This window comes from Miniopterus natalensis, chromosome 13 (assembly GCF_054644295.1).
Source record: "Miniopterus natalensis isolate mMinNat1 chromosome 13, mMinNat1.hap1, whole genome shotgun sequence".
Taxonomy (NCBI): Eukaryota; Metazoa; Chordata; class Mammalia; order Chiroptera; family Miniopteridae; genus Miniopterus; species Miniopterus natalensis.
This window is the reverse complement of record NC_142093.1, coordinates 54,640,961-54,661,790: the sequence shown is the minus strand read 5'-3', so window position 1 is coordinate 54,661,790 and position 20,830 is coordinate 54,640,961. Positions and strand designations below refer to the sequence as shown.

At 41.6% G+C, this 20,830-nt stretch overlaps 1 protein-coding gene across 2 annotated transcripts; it reads right to left on the bottom strand.

Moving 5' to 3' along the window:
- Positions 1-1,653: 1,653 nt before the first annotated feature.
- UNC50 (unc-50 inner nuclear membrane RNA binding protein) lies at positions 1,654-20,728 on the bottom strand. 2 transcript variants are annotated; one of them, XM_087823714.1, is made up of 6 exons: positions 20,629-20,728; positions 19,508-19,791; positions 18,674-18,713; positions 3,865-4,004; positions 3,671-3,772; positions 1,654-1,992 (listed from the first exon to the last, which is right to left on the bottom strand). In XM_087823714.1, the coding sequence occupies exons 2-6, from the start codon at positions 19,785-19,787 to the stop codon at positions 1,856-1,858; spliced, it is 699 nt and encodes a 232-aa protein (XP_087679840.1). In that variant the 5' UTR covers positions 19,788-19,791; positions 20,629-20,728; the 3' UTR covers positions 1,654-1,855. The 2 variants fall into 2 exon arrangements, with proteins under 2 accessions (XP_087679840.1, XP_087679839.1); XM_087823713.1 differs by having other exon boundaries at positions 18,674-18,794; positions 20,629-20,646.
- Between the last annotated feature and the right edge of the window lie 102 nt (positions 20,729-20,830).

Here is a 20,830-nt window from a genome sequence, read left to right as displayed (position 1 = left end):
CCATATCATCAATACCTATATATAAACTCTTCTCGGTGAAACTCCCCCGACGTGTGGACACTAACTAGATCACCTTCAAAGGAGCAGACCACAAGCTGGCACTCGCTCCACAGTGCATTTGCGTTGAGAATTGTAAGACATTGTTCAAGAAAGTAAACTGAGTGTGTTGAATGGCCTATACTTTGTGCTATTCCAGTGTTGTAATGTTGTAGCAAAAACATTGAGTTGTGTGCTAAAATTAGGACTGTCTGTCATGGGGAGTCCCCTCAGGCATTAGGGAAGCTACTTTATTTGTCACGTGCTGCCAGCTGTTCCATGGTTTAGTAATTAGTAACTGCCCTGGAGTCAAAGGTTCGGTATGCTAGTGTGATTAGCATCTCATGATTTATTGGGAATGCTCAGTGTTTGCCAAAATTGGACGAAAACATCTTTTGAATACATTTTCTGAGCCTTAAAAATGGCTGATACCGCCAGTACTGTAGATGCACCACCAGCAGATGTGATACTGTTCATTTAAGTACAGACAGTAATGTTTTCTAGGAGATTTAGAAATAAGCTGATTAAACATAATAATCACATTTCATTTATGGAATGAGAAACTGAAGTGTTTCTCACTGGGAACACTTGGGAAAGGTGGTGTTCGCATCTGGGATGCTTCTGGAAGTACCCCTTGGAGAAGCTGCCTGAGGCGTCGCTTCCCCGGGTCGTACTAATTTTTTTTCTCCTCAATGTATTGTACAGATTTCCTTGCAATGTCTTCAATGGTTGGAGGGGTAATATCTGTAGTAATGTTTTAGGTGCCTGTTAGATTTTCAAAGGAAGATTATTTTCAAATTTGCTGCTATAACCTAATAGCTGGTCCTGTTGACTGTGCCTTGCATCCCTGTTTGTCTGTGCTACAGCTGTTCATGTGTGTTTGAAATAAAGAAGTTTAAAAGCCATGCTGAATTCAAGATTCCTTCTAATAAAAATAGGTAAGACTTCATGAAAAGCAAGTTCTTTATTTTATTTTTTTAACACTGATACAGTTATACACGAACTATTTTCAGTTAGAAAACAGCAGTGGATCTTCTATGTGGGTTTTAGAAAATCCTTAAAGAAAAAAGCTTTGATGTTAAGACAGTGGTTATCAGTGTGATGCAGATACTCATATATGTGCACTACAGAGCTCCCAAATTAAGAGGAGCCACCATGGGCCTCTTCACTCTTTGATTTATCGTTTTCATTCTCACCCAAGGAGTAAGGATATTCTTTTTCCATTGATTTGAGAGATTGGAAGGGACCGGGGCAAGGGGACAGAACATTGATTGGTTGCCTCCCACATGCGCCTTAACCACTGAGCCACGCCGGCCTGGGCTGGTTTGGCTTTTTGTAGAGAAAATGCTGTTAAAGATATTTAGGGCCTGAAGGTTACACTGAGATGATATGCCCTCTGCAAATGTTTAAAGTACAGCCCCTTAGGAAATGGAGGCTGAGTAAGTGCCTTGTCAGTAAGTGGGGGGAGGGGGAGCATATGATGATTACCATGTTCTCCAAAAAGAAGCTCTTTCAAAAAGAATTCATGTTAAAAAGTTTTACCTAATTTCCTCATCCCTTCAGTATTTTGTATATCATCCTTGTGCATGCAAATATTAGAATGAATAAAATGCATGCTTTAGTTTAAAAAATATTTATTATAGAAATGTACATTTAGTTTTAAGGAATGTATTTGACAATAGTGTTAACATATATTTCCTCAAATTCACAAACTTTATTTACACCTTTAAGATATCTACAATAAGAGTTTACTTACAAGTTTCATAAGAAATCACTTCCCCAATACTGTTGAAACAGCTAAGATGTCTCACTTTTTTTTTCATTTCACTCTGTACTTGTAGAAGGAACACAGTGTGTGGGTGAAGTTCCATCCTAGTGCTAGTGACAGCCCGTAGATCAGAACGAGAGGTGCAAATGGATAGAGGAGGATTACTGTATTTTTCAAAAATGGCAATGCTGGAAAATAAAACCAAATTCATTTTTTAGAGGAGGAAACATGACTAACAAATGAACATTCTGAAAGACAGCTCTTCACTACATGTGGGGCCAAAGAGGAACGCGCATTTTCAATCAGTGAGATGATGCTATGCAGCCAAAACCATGCTAATCTTGCTATTCTGGGTTGCTTCCTTCCTCACGGCCGTGAAGAAACCTAGGAGAGGGGTTAGTTCAGCACAAAGGCTGAGAGAGAAGCAAATCCAGGACTAGGACAGGTTGAGAACAAGGGACAAACACCGTAAATATTATGAACTGGTGGTGAGTTTAAACTGTGACAGCTTCAGAAACCCTAAGTCCATCTTAAAGTACCAACAGAGATGGATGACGTTATAGGAAAAAAACCACTTCCAGCTCTTTGATTTTCCAATGTAGATATCGTTACAGCTCCACTGAGGGCGAGATCTCAGCTGGTATCCCAAGCTTTAGGAAAGAGCTGAAACTCAAACAGAATCTGTCCCCAATATCAATAGCCATGTCTGTTTCTTGCTCATTCCTACCCCGTGTGTGCTGAACTACAGGGAGTTACCAGGAGAGGGATCAAAAACCCACTCAGAGAAAGCACAATGCTGCAGCATGCTAATCACAGTATGACATGCCACACAGCTCCCCTGAACTGGAGAAGGGACTTCCAATACCCCACACAAGGTATTAGAATTTGAGGGGATTAAGTCTCTGGCAAAGCAGCCATGGGGGTGGGACCAGTTCTGGGCAAGTTTGCATTTACAGTAAGGTTCTAATCATCCAGAGTGACAAGAAAGGGTTAAAAATGTACATAAGAATAAATTATAAGAGAAATCTCTAGGGTTAATTTAGCTCTATTTAATGGAGATTACTTCTTAAAGAATAACGTAAATATGTTTCTCATTAAGGAAAATGAACTGACAGCAGGATTTAACAATAAATTTGCAAAATATCATCAGGTCAGTAGAAGCTGGGCCTAATCTGGGATCATCTACAGACCATATAGTGATTATATAAAAATGGAAAATGAGGCAAAGGTTCAAAAATAAATAAATAAAAATATTGATTTCAGAGAGAGGAAGGGAGAGGGGGAGAGAAACATCAATGATGAGTCATTGATTGGCTGCCTCCTGCACACCCCCTACTGGGGATTGAGCCCAAAACCTGGGCATGTGCCCTGACCAGGAATCGACCTTCTGTATCATAGGTCAATGCTCAACCACTGAGCCATGCTGGCCGGGCGAGGCAAAGGTTTTAAACACTGAAGTTCATATGCCTATGTGCCCATTCATCTGACCAACCCTTTCCTCTCTCTAACCTACCACTGGGGACTCAAACCCGAAAGCCTGGAGAAAGAGGAACCCGGTCACGGGTTCTTGGGGTAACATGGAGATAATATGGTTTACGTGGTTCCTTGAAATGATTAAATTTGTTACCAGCTATGCCACTTTTGAGATGTGTGACCAGACCATGTTACTTAATGCCTTTGTGCTCGTTTCCTCATTTGAAAAATGGGGTAAGTAAACCTGTATTATATAATTAGGAAGATAAACTGAAAAAATATCAAACACTTGGGACAGTGCCTACAAGGGCTCAATAAAAGTAAGCTAACTATATTACTGCTACAACTTTCCCCTTTTATGTTTTCAGTCAACCAAAAAAATTAATTACTTACCACTGTATCCCAGGAAGGTTATATAGATGTAATAACCAATAGCAATCAACCACAAGGTATTTCCAACCAAATATCCAATAAATGTGTCTGTCAGGATGACATCTGCCACAAAGAGACAACAATTCAGAGTGTTACTCTCTTTTCATTGCATACAATGAAGACCTTTTGAAAATATTTTGAGAACTGCTACTTACGGTTGATGAACAAAAGCTGGATGAAATGCAGAATGACTAGGAGAGGGTAAAACGCGTTCAAATGCACGTCGAAGGCATAGCCCCACTCCACATCATAGTCCCTGCTCTGCCGCTTCACTAAGTACTTGTTAGAGATAAACCTGAAGAGCAAAATTAGAATTTCTTTCACAATACAATAAAAATTCTAACAGTGTTTACTGACTGCCTTCTATGTACCAAGTGTTATTTCATATAGTGGGAATACAGCAATAAACAAAACACAAATCCCTGCCTTCACTCTAGCTGGTTGATCAGTGGTTAGAGCCGTCAGTCCATGGACTGAGGGCTTGGGGTTCGATTCTGGCCAACGGCATGTACCTCACTTGTAGGCTCGATCCCCGGCCCAGGTCGGGCGGCATGTGGGAGACAACCAATCTATGTGTCGTGTGTCTCTCACGTTGATGTTCCTCTCTCTCCCCCCGCCACCACTCTCTTCCTTCCACTCTTTCTGAAAAAGCAATGGAAAAAATACCCTCAGGTGGGGATTAAAAAAAAAAAATCCCTGCCTTCAATCTAGAGGGAGTAGACTGACAATAGAATATAAATATGTCAGATGGTATTATAGAAAAAAACAGGAAAAAACCAGTAGCCCTGGCTGGGTGGCTCAATTGGTTGGAGCATTATCCCCTACACCAGAAGGTTGCAGGGTTTGATTCCTGATCAGATTACATACCCAGGTTGCAGATTCGATCCCCAGTCGGGGTGTGTACAGTAGGCAACTGACATTTCTCTCTCTCCCTCAAAATCAATGAAAACATGTCCTTGGCAGGGAAAGAAAGAAAAAGTGAAGAAGGATAGAGAATACAGAGTTGAAATGCAATGTTAGCTATGATGGTCATGAGAAAGTAACATCTGGGTGAAGACCCAAGGGCAGTGACAGGAATCACCCGGGACAGAGCATTCCAGGCAGTAGGGAGGCCAATGCAGAGGTGGAGGAGATGGTGGAATACAGAAGGGGTGGCTGGCAGGACACCTGGCATGTCTGAGGAGTGGGTGAGGAGACCAGTGTGCCAGGAATAAATGAGCAGAGTAGCAGAAAATGAAATCAGAAAAGAAACAGGGAGCCGGATCTTACAGAGTCTGTGGCCATTTTAAGACCTCTGTATTTTACTCTTGGTGAAATAAGAGATCACAGATTTCCCAGAAGGGACTTACTGTTTTGGCCAGGTTCCTCTGGCTGCCCTGAGAATAGACTACAGGGACAAGAGGGGAAGTTGAGAGGCTACTGCGAGAGGGATGAACAGTGCCAGCAGCAGAGGTGGGCCATGTGGGATAATACTCCAGTTACATGGCAGCACCAATAGGATTTGAAGTACCGGATGTGGAGTATGAGGGGAAAAGCCAACGATGACTTATTTCTGCCTTAAACATGTGGAAGATCGAGCTGCCATTGACTGAGGTAGGAATGGCTGCTGAGAGAATGGTTCGGGGGCAGGAAGGAGAGTGCAGGAGTTTGGACTTGGACCTGTTATGCGGAAGATGCCTATTAGAATGGACTAAGAAATACATAAAGCCCAAAGCTTAGGGAAGAGGGTCAAACAAGATATAAACTCATCAGTGTGACACTGTATTTAAAGCCAAGGGCCGGAATGAGGTCACCTACAGAATGTAGACTGAGACCAGGTCCAAGGCCAGAGAACCAGGAGGAACTAGTAAGAAAAGAGTGGCCAGTGATGTATCTAGCCATAGGAACAGCCACCGTTCCACAGTATGGCACACTAGTTAAATTATGAATGAATGAAAAGTAAAATATCGGTTTCTGGTACAAGATGGGGCATAGTAACACCTTAAACTCACCTCCACGAACACATCGAATTTACACCCACAGAGCAATTCCCCCTGAGGAAGAACTGAGGGCTGACCGAACAGCTTCTGCACAACAAATGAGAGAGAGACCACACAAACAGGAGAGAGAGACATGGTACTGATACTGAGGGAACCTCACCCCCAACAACAACCTGCAGTAGGGAGGGTTTTCCTGAAGGGCCCACATGCAGACACCTGCCCTGGGACATGGTGAAAAAGCTGATTTAAAAGGCACACTATCTGCCAAAAAGGAGGGGAACTGTGGGAACTCTCTCCAGTGTCAGAGACACCACAGAGCACCAACTGGTGCCCTCCCCCTCGATCACATGGGCAGGACCATGATCCAAACACTCTAGCAAGGCAGCCAACGCTGTCAGTCCCACACCATCTCCTTGGCTTGTCCCTAGGTCTCCCAGCGGCCTTCCCCAACTACAGCGTTTCCAGCTGGCCTGCAAAGGTGACTCCAGCACAGTTTGTCCCTGTAACTTCCCAAGGCTCTCACATGCTCTAACTACAGCTCCCACTCCGTTATATATGGCTTGTCCCTGGGACTTCCACAGACCACGCCAGCTACAGCCCCAACCGGCCTGCCAAGGTACTCCTAGCGAGGACTGCCCCTGGGTCTCCCTGAGGCAAGCACCCACTACAACTAAAGCTCCAGGCCCCGGTGCGGCTTGCCCCTGGGACTCTCCACAGCCCTAGACCGTCTAACTACAGCTCCAGCCAGCCAGCCAGCCAGCCAGCCAACATGGCCCCAGGGAGGCTGGACCCCAGGACCCCTGTGGCCTGAGCTGGCTCCAACTGTATGTAGCCCCAGCTCATCTGCCAAGGCAGCCCCAAATAGCTTGCCCCTGGGACTCCCTGTAGACTGTACCCGCTCCAACTCCAACCAGTTGGCCAAGACAACCCTGGTGCAGATTGACCCTGAGTCTCCCTACAGCACACGCACGCTCCAACTCCAGCTGCCCCGCCAAAGACACCAACCATGCAGTTTACAAAGGGGAAGCTCCTACACAAGGCTACTCCTGCAACACTGGGAGAGGTTGCTGTTTTGCCTAATTCATAGAAACAAACACCGAGAAAGAACCAAAATGAGACCAAAAAATATGTTTTAAACAAAAGATCAAGATAAGACCCCAGAAAAACAGGAAAAAGCAGTCTACTAGATAAAGACATCAAACACTGATAAGGATGCCCCCAAAACTTGGAAGAATAGATGAACTCAGAACAGCAGCAAAAAGAAAATATAAAATAAAACCAATCAGAATTGAACAATAACTGAAATGAAAAATACACTAGAGGGAACCAAGAGCAGATTAGTTGATGCAGAAGAACAAGTCTTTGAGCTGGAAGACAAAGTGGAATCACCCAATTGCACTAGCAAATAGAAAAAAATAAAACAGAGAAAGAGAACTCTGGTCAAGGTGGCAAAGTAGGTCAACTCTGAGCTTGACTCCTCTCAAGATCACACCAAAATTACAACTAAATTATAGAACCACTGAGAACCTCTTGAAGTCTAGCTGAACATACTGTTATAATCAAAGATACAGAGAAGCAGCCACATCAAGACTGTAGGAGGGGTGGATACTTGGACATGGCAGGTCCTGCACCCATGGTGTGGATTTACGAAATGGGAGGGATATGTTGGCTACGGAGGTCCACCCAGAGGGACGAGGTGTCACAGCCCCACACGGGACTTCCCATATCTGGCTGTGCAAACCAGCTGGGATAGTGTCCAAAGACAAGGGGCTGCTAGAGACAAAGGCGCTGCTCTTAAAGGGAACACACATAGACTCGCTCACAAACTTACTCTTTAAGCTAGTACAGTGGCCACAACGCGAACAGTGCCAGACACATACTAGGAAGAGATGAATGAACTAACTTGAGGGTGAGGGCTGGGGGGGCAGGGGTCAGGACAACTCTCACTAAGGACGGATGTGCTGGCAGACACCATTGTTCCTTGGTTATCTCTCTTCCCACCCATCCAGCCCTGTGTATGTGGGCACCAAATCTGTGCTCTCCATAAAACTAATATTTTCCCTCTGCCCTGATCATCCTAAGACCCCACCCAAGTTGCTCACAGGGCCCTTGCCTCTTCAGACAGCTCCTCCACATAAGCAGCCTGCCCTGGCTTGCACTGCAGACTTTCCTCACAATCTGCAAACCTCACACAAGTGGTGGCTGTCCTAGGCTTGCCCTGCAGACTTTCCCAAAGTTCCGCAAACCCTGTATAAGCAGCAGCCGGGTCCTCAGCATGCATTGTAGCTCTTCACAAGCGGCCCCAAGCCTAGTACCAACAGAAACCAATCTCGACTTGCATTCTAATTCCCATCAGATGGCCCCAAGCCTGGCATAGGTGGAAACCAGACTTAGCCTGTAATGTAGTTCCAACTAAGAGGCCATAAGCCAAGCACAAGTGGCAGCTGATCTCAGCTTGCATCAGTAGGGCACAGTAAAGTGTCCCAATCATGGCACAAAAGGCAGGCAGCCTCGGTTTGCAGTACAGCCTCTCCCAGACACCTCCAAGCCCAGTACAAGCAACCGCAGATCACTTTACAGTTTTTACCAAGAGGCATCAAGCCTAGCATAAGTGGTGGCTCACCTTGGCCTGCACCAGAGTCCCTCTCAAGAGGCTCCAGCCTCAACAAACCTAGTGGATGGCTTTATGCCACACCAGAGCACCACCCAATCAGTTCCACAAATGGTGTACCCAAAGGGCAGCTTCAGCTGGCACCACAGCCATGCTAAAGCAACAACCGATCTGTGGGGGTCAGCAATTAGTCTGCTGTAGTTACATCCAGCCCTCACAGCCAGTCAGCCAGAGAGTAAACACCACCAAATGACTTGCCTGCAGCAATCAAGGCACAACTACAACAGGAGGGCACACACAACCCACACAGGGAAAACCCCTGGAGCAACTGGCTCAGGTGACCAGAAAGACTGTCACTGTGCCCCACAGGGCACTTTGGGCATAAGGCTACTCTGTCAAGACCAGGACACACAGCATATCTACCTAAAACATAGTTACAAACACAGAGGTCAGCCAAATGAGGAGACAAACAAACCTGTCCCAAATAAAAGAGCAGGCAAAACTCCAGAAGAACTAAACAAAATGATGTCAATTTACCAGATGCAGAGTTCAAAACACTGCATATAACAGTATGCAATGAACTTGAAAGAACAGATGAACTCAGGAAAAACTTCAAAAAGATACAAAAACATAAGGAGATGGAAAACAGAAACAAGAGCTAATCAGAACTGAAGAATACAATAACTGCAGGGAAGAACAGACTAGAAGGAATCAACATCAGGTTAGATGAAGCAGAGGATCGAATCAGTGATGTGGAAGACAAGGTAGTAAAAAAACACCCAATCAGAATAGCAAAAAAGAAAAAAGAATTTTAAAAAATGATAGTTTAAGGGCTCTCTGGGACAACATCAAGCCTACCAATATTTGCACCATAAGGGTTCCAGAAGAAGACAGAAAAATATGGACTGGAAACCTATTTGAAGAAATAATAATGGAAAACTTCCCTAACCTGGCAAAGGAAATATACATACAAGTCCAGGAAGTGCAGTGTGTCCCCAACAAGATAAACCCAAAGAGGACCACACCAAGACACATCATAATTAAAATGCTACAGGTTAAAAAAGAAAATCTTAAATATATCAGAGAAAAGCAGTCAGTTATATATAAGGGCACCCTTCACCATAAGACTGTCAGCTAATATCTTAACACAAACTCTGCAGGCCAAAAGGGATTGGCACAAAATATTTCAAGTGATGAAAGACCAAAACCTACAACAAGATTACTACTCTTAATCAGCAGGATATCATTTAGAATTGAAGAAGAAATAAAGTGTCCCAGACAAGAAAGACTGAATGAGTTCCTCACAATACCAGACTTACAAGAAACGTTAAAGGGGCCTTCTTTAACTAGAAAAGATAAAGTATGAATAAAAAATATATAGGAAAGAAAAAAAATCTCACTGAAAAAGGCCAACACTTAGCAAAAACTGGATCAACCAAGCTAGTACAAAGGTTAAAAGACAAAAGTAGAAATTACAATAATAAATTAAGGGATATACACAAACAAAATGAGGGGAGGGGGGCGACTAAAAATTGTGTTCTAAATTAAGTGACCACCAACTTGAAACAGACTCGTATAAACAGTCCTTCTATTGGTATATAGAAGCACATGGTGAAAAACAAACCAAAAAATCTACAAGAGATGTGCACAAAATCAGATGTGCACAAAATAAGGAGAAAGGATTCCAAACACAACACTACAGAAAATCATCAACATACAAGAGAAGAGCAAGAAAGTATGAAAGGAACAGAGAAAAACTAAAAACAACCAGAAAACTGATAAAATGGCAATAATGGCATACCTATCAAATTATTTTCAATGTAAACAAACTAAATGCTCCAATCAAAAGACATAGGGTGGCTGAATGGATTAAGAAAATTAGACCTGTGCATATGCTTGCCTACAAGAGACCCACTCCAGATCAACACACATGCACGCACTGAAACTAAAAAGGGTGACAAAGGTATTTTATGCAAATGGAAACAAGCAAAAAGAGTTGCGATAGCAATATCTATATCAGACAAAACAAAGTTTAAAACAAAAGCTGTAACAAGAGACCAGAAATAATGAAATGGAGACAAGCAACTTATCAAACATAGAGTTCAAAATAATGGTTATAAAAATGCTCAAGGAACTTAGAATTACATGAAACTTAGTGGGAACTATGACAGCATGAAAAAGGAAATAGAAAACCACGAACAAGAACCAGTTGTAAATGAACAATACTGTATCTAACATCAAGATTACACTGAAAGGAATTAAAAGTAGACTGGATAAAGCAGAGGACTGAATTAGTGACTGGGAAGACAAGGTAGAAATAAACACCCAATGAGGGCATAAAATAAAAGAATTAAAAAGCAGATGGATAGCTTAAGGGAACTTTGGACAACATGAAATGTAACAACATTCACACCACACAGGTACTAAAAGGAAAAGAATGGGAGCAAGGAACAGGGAACCTGTTTGAAGAAATAATGACAGAAAACGTCTCTGACTTGGTGAAGAAAAAAGCCAAGTTCAGGAGTCACAGAGAGTACCAATTAAGATGAACCCAAAGAGATCCACACCGAGGCACATCATAATTAAAATGGCAAATGCCAAAAACAAAGAAAGAACCTTAAAGGCAGCAAGAAAGACAAAAAGTTACCCACGAGGGAGTTCCCATTAGACTGTCAACTGATTCTCAATAGTAACATTTCAGGCCAGAAGGGAGTGACATGAAGTATTCAAAGTAATAAAAAGCAAGGGCCTGAATCCAAGATTACTCTATTCGGCAAGGCTATCATTTAAAACTGAAGTTGAAAAAAGAGCTTCCAAGACAAAAAAGGCTAAAGGAGTTTATCACCACCAAACCAGCAATGAAAGAAATGCTGCAGGTAATGGTGTAAGAATAATAATAGAAACACAGCCATAAAGAATAAAAATGGCAATAAATAAGTACCTAACAATAACAACTTTAAATGTAAATAGCTTAAATGCTCAAATCAAAAGACATAGGGTAGCTGAATGGATAAGAAAACATGACCCATATATATGCTGTATACAAAAGACCTACCTCAGAACAAAAAACTCACACCGGATGAGAGTGAAGGTACAGAAAAAAATGGTAACGAAAAAAAAAGCTGGAATAGCAATACTCATATCTGACAAAATATACTTCAAAATGACGGCCACAACAAGAGACAAAGAAGGTCACTACATAATACTAAAGGGATCAATACAAGAGGATATAACCCTGGTAAACATGTATGTACCCAATATAGGAGCACCCAAGTATATTAAAAAAAAAAAATTTCTTAAGAACTTTGAGGGAGAAATTTACAGCAATACAACCATAGCAGGGGACTTTAACACCCCACTGACTTCACTGGATAGATCTTCCAGACAAAAAAAATCAACAAGGAAACAGTGATCCTAAATGACACACTAGATACGATGGAATTAACTGACATTTACAGAACATTCCACCCCAATGCTACAGAACATACATTCTTCTCAAGTGCACATGGGGGGACATTCTCAAAGATAGACCACATGTTAGGACATACAACAAATCTATAGTAGTTCAAGAAGATTTGAAATTACATCAAGCATCTTTTTGGATCACAATGGCATGGAATTAGAAATCAACTACAATAAAAGCACTCAAAAAACATTCAAACACATGGAGGCTAAATAGCATGTTATTAAACAATGAATGGGTTACCAATGAGATAAAGGAAGAAATCAAAAACTTCATGGGAAGAAATGAAAATAAATACACAACAACCCAAAATCTATGGGACACGGCAAAAACAGTCCTGACAGGGAAGTTCATTGCACTATAGGCCTCCTCAAAAAACAAGAAAAATTTCTAATAGACTATCTAATCCAACAACTTAAAGAATTACACAGAGAACAACAAGAAAAGCCTAGAGAAAGCAGAAGGAAATAAAGATCAGAACAGAAATAAATGACATTGAGACTAAAAAAAAACAATACAAAAGATCAATGAAATGAAGAGCTGGTTCTTTGAAAAGATAAACAAGATTGATGCAAATTAAAACTACAATGAGGTTATCACCTCACACCTGTCAGAACAGCTGCCATCAATAAGCCAACAAGTGCTGGTGAGGATGTGGACAAAAGGGAACCCTAGTGCACTGCTGGTGGGAATGCAGACTGGTGCAACTTGTGGAAAACAGTATGGAGGTTCCTCAAAAAATTAAAAATGGAACTGCCACTTGACCTAGCGATCTCACTTCCCAGGAATATATCCCATTCCCCCTCCAGCCAGCCCCTACCACACCCCAGGCATTCACCACACTACTGTCTGTGTCATAGGATATGCATATAAGTATGTAAATTGTTTGGTTAATCTCTTCCCATCCCTGCCCCCTTCCTTCCCCTCTGACATTTGTCAGTCTGTTCTGTGCCTCCATGCCTCTGGACCTATTTTATTGGTCAGTTTATTCTGTTCATTAGATTCCACAAATAAATTAGATCATGTAATATTTTTCTTTCTCTGACAGTCTAATTTCACTTAGCATAATAATCTCCAGGTCCATCTATGCTGTCTCAAAGGGTAAGAGATCCTTCTTTTTTACAGCTTCATGGTATTGCACTGTGTAAATGTACCATGGCTTTATTATCCACTCATCTACTGACGGGTATCTGGGTTTTAAATTTTAACTATCATAAATAATGCTGCTATGAACATGGTGAATGCCTGGGGTGTGGTAGGGGCTAGGTGGAGAGGAGTAAAGGAAGAGCAGGAATGGGAGACATGTATCAATAAAAATATATATATATTTTAAAGTTTAGGAGAATGAAGGTTATATCCAAAGGAAGTAGAAAGAAAAAAAGGAAAAGCCTGTGTGAAAATGACACTGAGCCCTAGCTGGTTTGGCTCAGTGGTCAGCCTGCAGACTGACCCCTGGGTTTGATTCTGGCCAAAGGCACACACCTCAGTTGCAAGCTCAATCTCCAGCCCTGGTTGGGATGTGAGTGGGAGGCAACCAACTGATGTGTCTCTCTCACATCGATGTTTTTTTCTCTTTCTCCCTTCCACTCTCTCTGAAATACAATGTAAAAAATATCCTCGGGTGAGGAGGGAGGGAAGGGAAAGAAAGAAGAAAGAAAGAGAGAAAAAGAGAGGGAGAAAGAGAGAGAGAGAGAGAAAGAAAGAAAGAGAAAGGAAGAAAGGAAGGAAGAAAGGAAGGCAGAAAGGAAGAGAGAGAGAGAGAGAGAGAAAGAAAGAGAGAAAGAGAGAGAGAGAGAGAGAGAGAAAGAAAGAAAGAAAGAAAGAAAGAAAGAAAGAAAGAAAGAAAGAAAGAAAGAAAGAAAAGAAAGAAAGAAGGAAAGAAAGAGAAAGAAAGAGAGAGAGAGAGAGAGGAAGGAAGGAAGGAAGGAAGGAAGGAAGGAAGGAAGGAAGGAAGGAAGGAAGGAAGGAAGGAAGGAAGGAAGGGAAAGAGAGAGGAAGGAAGGAAGGGAGGGAGGGAGGGAGGAAGGGAGGAAGAGGGGGGGACAAAATTAATGATATTGAAAGGAATAAAAACAAGACAAAAAGAAAAAAAAAATTAGTGGCCTTAAAAGACACTTTAGACCAGATGGACTTAATTGATATTTTTAGCACATTTCACCCAAAAGCAGCAGAATATACATTATTTCAAGTGTACACTGAACATTTTCCACAACAGACCACATGTTGGGCCACAAAATAAATCTCAATAAATTTAAGAAGACTGAAATCATATCAGGCATCTTTTCTGATCACAATAAACTAGAAATCAATTGCAAGAAGAAAACTGGAAACACACACAAACCCATGGAGGCTAAATAACATGGCACTAAACAATAAATGGGTTAACAAGATCAAGGAAGAAATCAAAAGAAACCTTGAGACAAAAAAAAATGAAAAAACAAAAAAATGTCCCAAATCTATGGGACACAGCAAAAGCAGCTCCAAAAGGGAAATTCATAGCAATAAAGGCCTACTTCAAGAAACAAGAAAAATCTCAAACAAGCTACCCTTATACCAAAAGGAACTAAGAAAAGTAAGTAAGGAAATAATAAAGATCTGAGAGGAAATAAATGAAATAGAGTGTAAAAGAAAAAAAGAAAAGAAATGCCCTGTCAGGGCACATGCATAGGTTGCAAGTTTGATCCCCAGTACAGGGAGGGCATGCAGGAAGCAGCCAATCAATGTTTCTCTCTCATTAATGGTTCTTTCTCTCTCTCCCTCTCCCTTTCTTCAAAAAAAGAGTCAATAAAAACATATTTAAAAAAAGAAAAAGATAAATATAACAGAAAAACCTTCAGCCAGAGTCATCAAGAATAAAAGAGGAAAATTGGAAAGCCACATGCAAAAGAATGCAACTGGACTTCAGTTTGTCCCCATGAACAAAAACTAACTCAAAATGGATCTAAGATTTAAATATAAGATCTAAAACAATAAATTACATAGAAAAAAAACATAGGTACTAAACTGATGGACTTGGTCTTGGAGAAGATTTTATGAATTTGATCCCAAAGGCAAAAATAAATGAAAGGGCACAACCCAAGGACACGGATAATGATGGGGAGAGGGACTGGGGAGGGGGATGGGACGGGGTGGAACAGGTCATTGGGGGAGAAAAAGGGACATCTATAATATTCTAAACAAAAATAAAATTTAAAAATATAAAATAAATGAATGAATGAATGAATGGAACTGTATCACACTAAAAAGTTTCTGCACAACAAAAGAAACGGCCAACAAAAACAAAAAGGCAACCAACTGAATGGGAGAAGACATTTGCAAACAACAGCTCTGACAAGGAGTTAGTATCCAAAATATATAAACAACTCAACACCAAACAAGTGAGCAATCCAATTAAAAAATGGACAAGGACCTGAACAGACATTTTTCTCAATAAGACATAAAAACAGCCAATAGACATATAAAAAGATGCTCAACTTCATTAGCTATTAGGAAAATGCAAATCAAAACTAAAATGAGATATCAACTCACGCCTGTTAGAATGGGTATTATCAACAAGACAAGTAATGACAAGTGTTGGAAAGGTTGTGGAGAAAAAGGAACCCTCATTCAATGGGGTAGTGGGAATGTAGACTAGTACCGTCACTATGGAAAGCAGTCTGGCAGTTCCTCAAAAAATTAAGAATAGAGTTACCATATGACCCAGAAATTCCTCTTCTGGGTATCCGAAAAATTTGAAAACATTTATTTGCAAAGATATATGCACCCCTATGTTCGTTAGGCATTACTGATGGTGGCCAAGACATGGAAACAACTAAAGTGTCATACACAGATGAATGGATAAAGAAGATGTGTTACATATATATAATGGAACACTACTCAGCCAAAAGAAAGTATGAAATACTGCCACTGGCAACAACATGGATGGATCTTGAGAATATGCTAAGTGAAATAAGTCAGTCAGAAAAAGAACCATATGAGTTCACATATATGTGGGATATAAAAACTGAAATTAACAACTGAACAAATAAGAAAAATAAACAAAAACTCATATACACAGACAACAGTATGGTGGTTACCAGAGCGGAAGCGGGGTGGAGGGATAGTAAAAGGTAAAGCGGCCCAAACATGTGATGACAGAAGATAATTTGACTTTGGATGGTGGGCATACAATACAATGCAATATACAGATCATGTATCACGTATCACAGAAATATACACTTGAAAATTATTAATCTTACTGAGCAATGCCACCCCAATAAATTTAATTAACAGAAAAAAGGAAAAGAGAGGATCCAAATAAAATAAAAAGTGAAAGATAAGTGACACCCAACACCACAAAAATACAAAGGATTATAAGGAAATAGTACAAACAATTATATGCCAACAAACTGGACAACCTGGAAGAAATGGATAAATTCTTAGAAACACACAATCTTCAAACGCTGAGTCAAGAAGAACCAGAAAATGTGAACAGAGCAACTAACGGAATTGAATCAGTAATCAAAAAACTCCCAATAAACAAAAGCACTAGACCAGATGGCTTCACAGGTGAATTTTACCAAACATTCAAAGAATTAATACCCATCCTTCTCAAACTATTCCAAGAAATTGGAGAGGAAAGAAGGCTCCCAAGCTCATTTTATAAAGCCAGCATTGTCTTGATACCCAAACCAGACAAAGACATTACAAAAAAAAAATTATACACAGATACAAAAATCCTGAATAAAATATTAGCAAACTGAATTCAGCAATACATTAAAAAGATTATACACCATGATCAATGGGGATTTATTCCCAAGATGGAAGGCTGGTTCAATATCCACAAATCATTTAACATGATATACCACATAAACAAAATAAAGGATAAAAATCACATGATCATATCAATAAATTCAGAAAAATAATTTGGCAAAATCCAGGACTTGTTTATGATAAAAACTCTTAGCAAAGTGGGAACAGAGGGAACATACCTCAACATACTAAAGGCCATATATGGCTAACCCATGGACACCATCATACTTGATAGGCAAAAACTAAAAGCGTTTCCCTCTTAAGTCCGCTTTCACCACTCATATTCAACATGGTACTAGAAGTCCCAGCCACAACAATCAAACAAAAAGAATAAATAAAAGACATCCAAATTGGCAAGGAAGAAGCAAAACTCATTATTTGCAGATGATGTATCTTCATCAGGTACTCAGTGTCACCCTATACTCTCAGACCTAGTGTACTGCCCACATTTCTATTTCTTTGAAGTTGGTACTAGAAATCATCAATCCCCCAAACACCTCCTTATGCTGGTTCCTGTGGTGCCTCTGGGATGACCACAATCATATGTCATCATTTCTTATTTTTAGCTCCTTACACCATTCACAAGACAACGTAGGTTCTCAAAAACATGAGTCCTTTTTTTTTAATCCTCACCCGAGGATATCCTTTCCATTGCTTTTCAGAGAGAGTGGGAGGGAGGAAGAGAGAAACATCGATGTGAGAGCCACACTGATTGGTTGCCTCCCACACGCACCCCAACTGGGGCCAGGGATCCAGCCTGCAACCAAGGTACATGCCCTTGGCTGGAATCGAACCCAGGACCCTCTAGTCTGCAGGCTGACACTCTAACCACTGAGCTAAACCAGCTAGGACCATACTGAGTCCTTTTCAATTTAACTTACACTATCATACAGAGTCATACCAGAGGTACTAAACTCCAGGATGACTTGGTTTCTGAGGCCCTCCAGAGTCAGTGCATTCATGCAGAATGCTTGCTACAAACTAAACTATTCCTCTGAAAGCCGTATTTATTGAAGTTTTTCCATATACCATGTTTTTCATGGATATTTTGACAATAAATAAGTGATGTACATTAGCAGTATTACTTTTAAGCCAGATTTTAGAATTTTAGATTAACAATTTATTGACTAGCATATACAAAACCTGTACTGTACTAGAAAGAAGTTATAAAGGAAAATAAAAGGTTGGTATCTTCACAGATTATATAGTCTCAGAATTTTGTTAAAAATATTAATAGCTACCGTTTATTGAGCACTTACTATATGCCAGGTGCTTTTCCTACCACAAGCTTCTCAAATACCTTGCAAAATAGATAATTCCATTTTACAAAAGAGAAGTCTGGGACTAAGAGTTATACAGTAAATGACTGAACTGGCATTTGAACCCAAGTGTCTCTGTGACTAAAATGCTCCATAGTGTTTTCTCTGATATACACTGACTACCAGGCCTACTCAACCACAGGCCATCTAAGCTCACCCACCACATCCATTCTCATCATTCAGCATGCCAACCACATAGGAGCCCTGTATTGGTTAGAATAATGAAAAACCAAACACCAGATTTACACTCAGTACACTGTTGTTTGAAACTAAACCTAGACAAAGTCAGACTGAGAACCCTTTTAATAAAACCTCTATGTATGTGTCTTTCTCCTTCACCAGGAAGGAACCAGAAGTTTAATGAAAAAAATTATTTTCAAGTGTGCTACATTTAATACGAAAAACTCAGAGTAAGATTCCATGACATAACCTTCTAGATCTCATACATTTAGTGGTGACCAACTGACAAATGAAGCAGAAAAATGAGCCAGCATACAGACAACTTAAGCAGAATTGGCTAACTGTATGATATTTTTGCAAAATCAGGGATTTTGTCAGTAGGATACAATCATTTCATTTCCCTTATTTGCTGCATGCACTTTGACAATACAGACCATACTTTAGAGTATTTTCTTACATGGGGTAGACCCAAGAGGGCAAGTTACACCAATCCTGTCAGTCAAAATGGATGCTCTCAGTTCACCTATCTTGTTTCAATTTCCATCAACTACTGTATCTGTGAAGTAAGTCCCAAAGGAGGCCCTACAGCAGTATGTGAAGAACCAAAGGTATGGTACTTACCACATCAGAGTTGAGATGAGAAGACCAACGCCCACACAATCTATGAATACAACCCAAAGGAGAAGCTTTATCATCTTAAAAAATCCCATGTCCAGCACAAAGCCAAATCCTACAGTGGACACTGAAAGAAAGATTTACAAGATTTGTTCAGGCACTTTGCAAGGTTCTGGGGATATTGGGGACAGTCTCTCCCTCCAGATCCCCTCAGTCCAATGGGGGAGAGACATGTAAACAACGCTCCCAAGATCTATTCTATGTGATTAAGAAATGCACACTAACTTGGAACACAGAAGGGCCACTGAGATATCTCAAGATTACCAAGGAGGCCCCTGTCTGTCTGTGGTTCACTAGGGTGGCCCAGCTTTTCAATTAAAGGTAAAAATCTGCACACTTCAACACCCTAAAGGCTTTTGCTATATACTACTGGAGAACTTGAAAGTAGTTTTTCTCAAGTTCCTATCAGTACTTTTAGAACTCTCCCTCTGGATTTCCCTGATTATGAAAAGCAATTTCCAATCTTTACATTCCTTTTCACAGCAAGTTTGCATTTGGGTATCGATGTATTTATCACAGTAATTACAAGACATGGGGTGACTCTGTCCCTCTGCTTTTTAATGTTCCAAGGTAACAGTTTACTCTGGCAACTGCTCGGGCTGTTTAGAACCAGGAAGAATACAGCCTTCTTTCCTGTGAGATTTGTGAGGCTTCAGAAAAGAGGAACAGCTTTAAATATCCCCAAATTCTGACCCACAACAGTTTATAACAAGAGTCCCCAAATGACAAATCCGATCAAACAATTTGTTTTTCAACTACTGCAGATCAACTAACACTTACCACACAGCCAGATACTTAATAGGACCAAAAAAGCTGGGTCATCTCTAGCCCACTGATCCTTTGTCTGCTTTCGATAATGAAAGTTTCTATAAACCCTCTGCGGGGAAGTGAACAGGTAGAGCATCTGCCAGGCAGCAAACTCAAAGTCCATTTGCCGAAAACGAAAAAGCCTTCTCAGGTATTTGTAGCGCTTTGCTCCCGCCGTGTGTCTTGCTGCATCCCTGGAATTCAACGCTCCATTCCCCTGCAGTGGGGAACTCACTGAAGTACTTGGTAACATCTTCCTATGGGGGGGAAAAAGTCTTTTACTAGTAATATAAAGAAAGTGTTGGCTACCAGAACTCCTTTCCATATAGGAAGGAGGTCACCTGACATTTCCGCCCCATTCCTTGAGAAAAGTCAGTGGTGACAGTGGTCAAGGGCAGCACCACACCATTAACACCTATACAGGGACCATACCTCAATCCTCAGACAGTCCTGACAAAGAGAGACAAAGACAGACTGATTGACTCAAATTTGAATAAGAGAGAGAGAGAGAGACTCAAATTCAAATTCCGCCTCTCAATCCCGTGCTCTTAAACACCAAGCCTTTAAGAAGTAAACGACCTAATCACACCGGTGGTCCATCAAAGCATTCCCAGCAGGCAACTCGCTCACTAGAAGGTGATATAAAAATAAAGCAAAACTAAAATTCAGTGTTTTGCTCCATGAATAGGTCAGCAGGGGAAACGACACCGTGGGAGACCGGTCGAACCACTCCGAAACCAGGTGAGCGCAGTCACCGCCCGGCCCCCACGCCCCGGCGGCGGGGTCTCCAGCCGCAGGCCGCGCCCCGCCAGGCTCAGCCGCGCCCGCCACCCCGGACGCAGGGTAGGAGCGCTTTGCAGGGTAAGTACATCCGAAACACTGCCTGGGGTAGTCTCAAAGTAAACATTACTCGCAGTTTCTCCGATATTCAACTCTAGCTGAGGGTCCCAGGTGTTATCCCGCCACCCCACCCCCACCACGCCCCTCTGGCCCAGCAGCGGGCCCACTGTCTCACTCCAGGGCCGAGGGCCGTCGGAGGATAAGGCAGCGGGCGAGCCAGAGCCGCGGCGGACGCAGCGCCCCTCAGGACTCACCGGGAGCCCCGCGGCGGCCTCCACCGGCTGCACACGAGCCAGCCACCTCGGCCAGGCAGCCGAGCTTACAGCCGCCGGACCAATTTCCCTTCCCGAAACGTAGACAGCTCCTACTTCCGCCGCGCGCGGCCTCTCGGGACTCGTAGCCCCGGCGAGCTCGCCGGAAGTCGCCGCTGCCGGCTTCCGGTTCCCTGTGTAGGGG

Excerpts from the sequence above, each read along its gene's own strand:
- UNC50 (XM_087823713.1), bottom strand. The coding sequence starts at position 19,787 with ATGTTACCAAGTACTTCAGTGAGTTCCCCACTGCAGGGGAATGGAGCG. Across the intron at positions 18,795-19,507 it reads ATTAAGTATCTGGCTGTGTG|TGTCCACTGTAGGATTTGGC; the intron begins GTAAGTGTTAGT and ends TCTTTCTTTCAG. Across the intron at positions 4,005-18,673 it reads CTCATCTCAACTCTGATGTG|GTTTATCTCTAACAAGTACT; the intron begins GTAAGTACCATA and ends TTTGCTCTTCAG.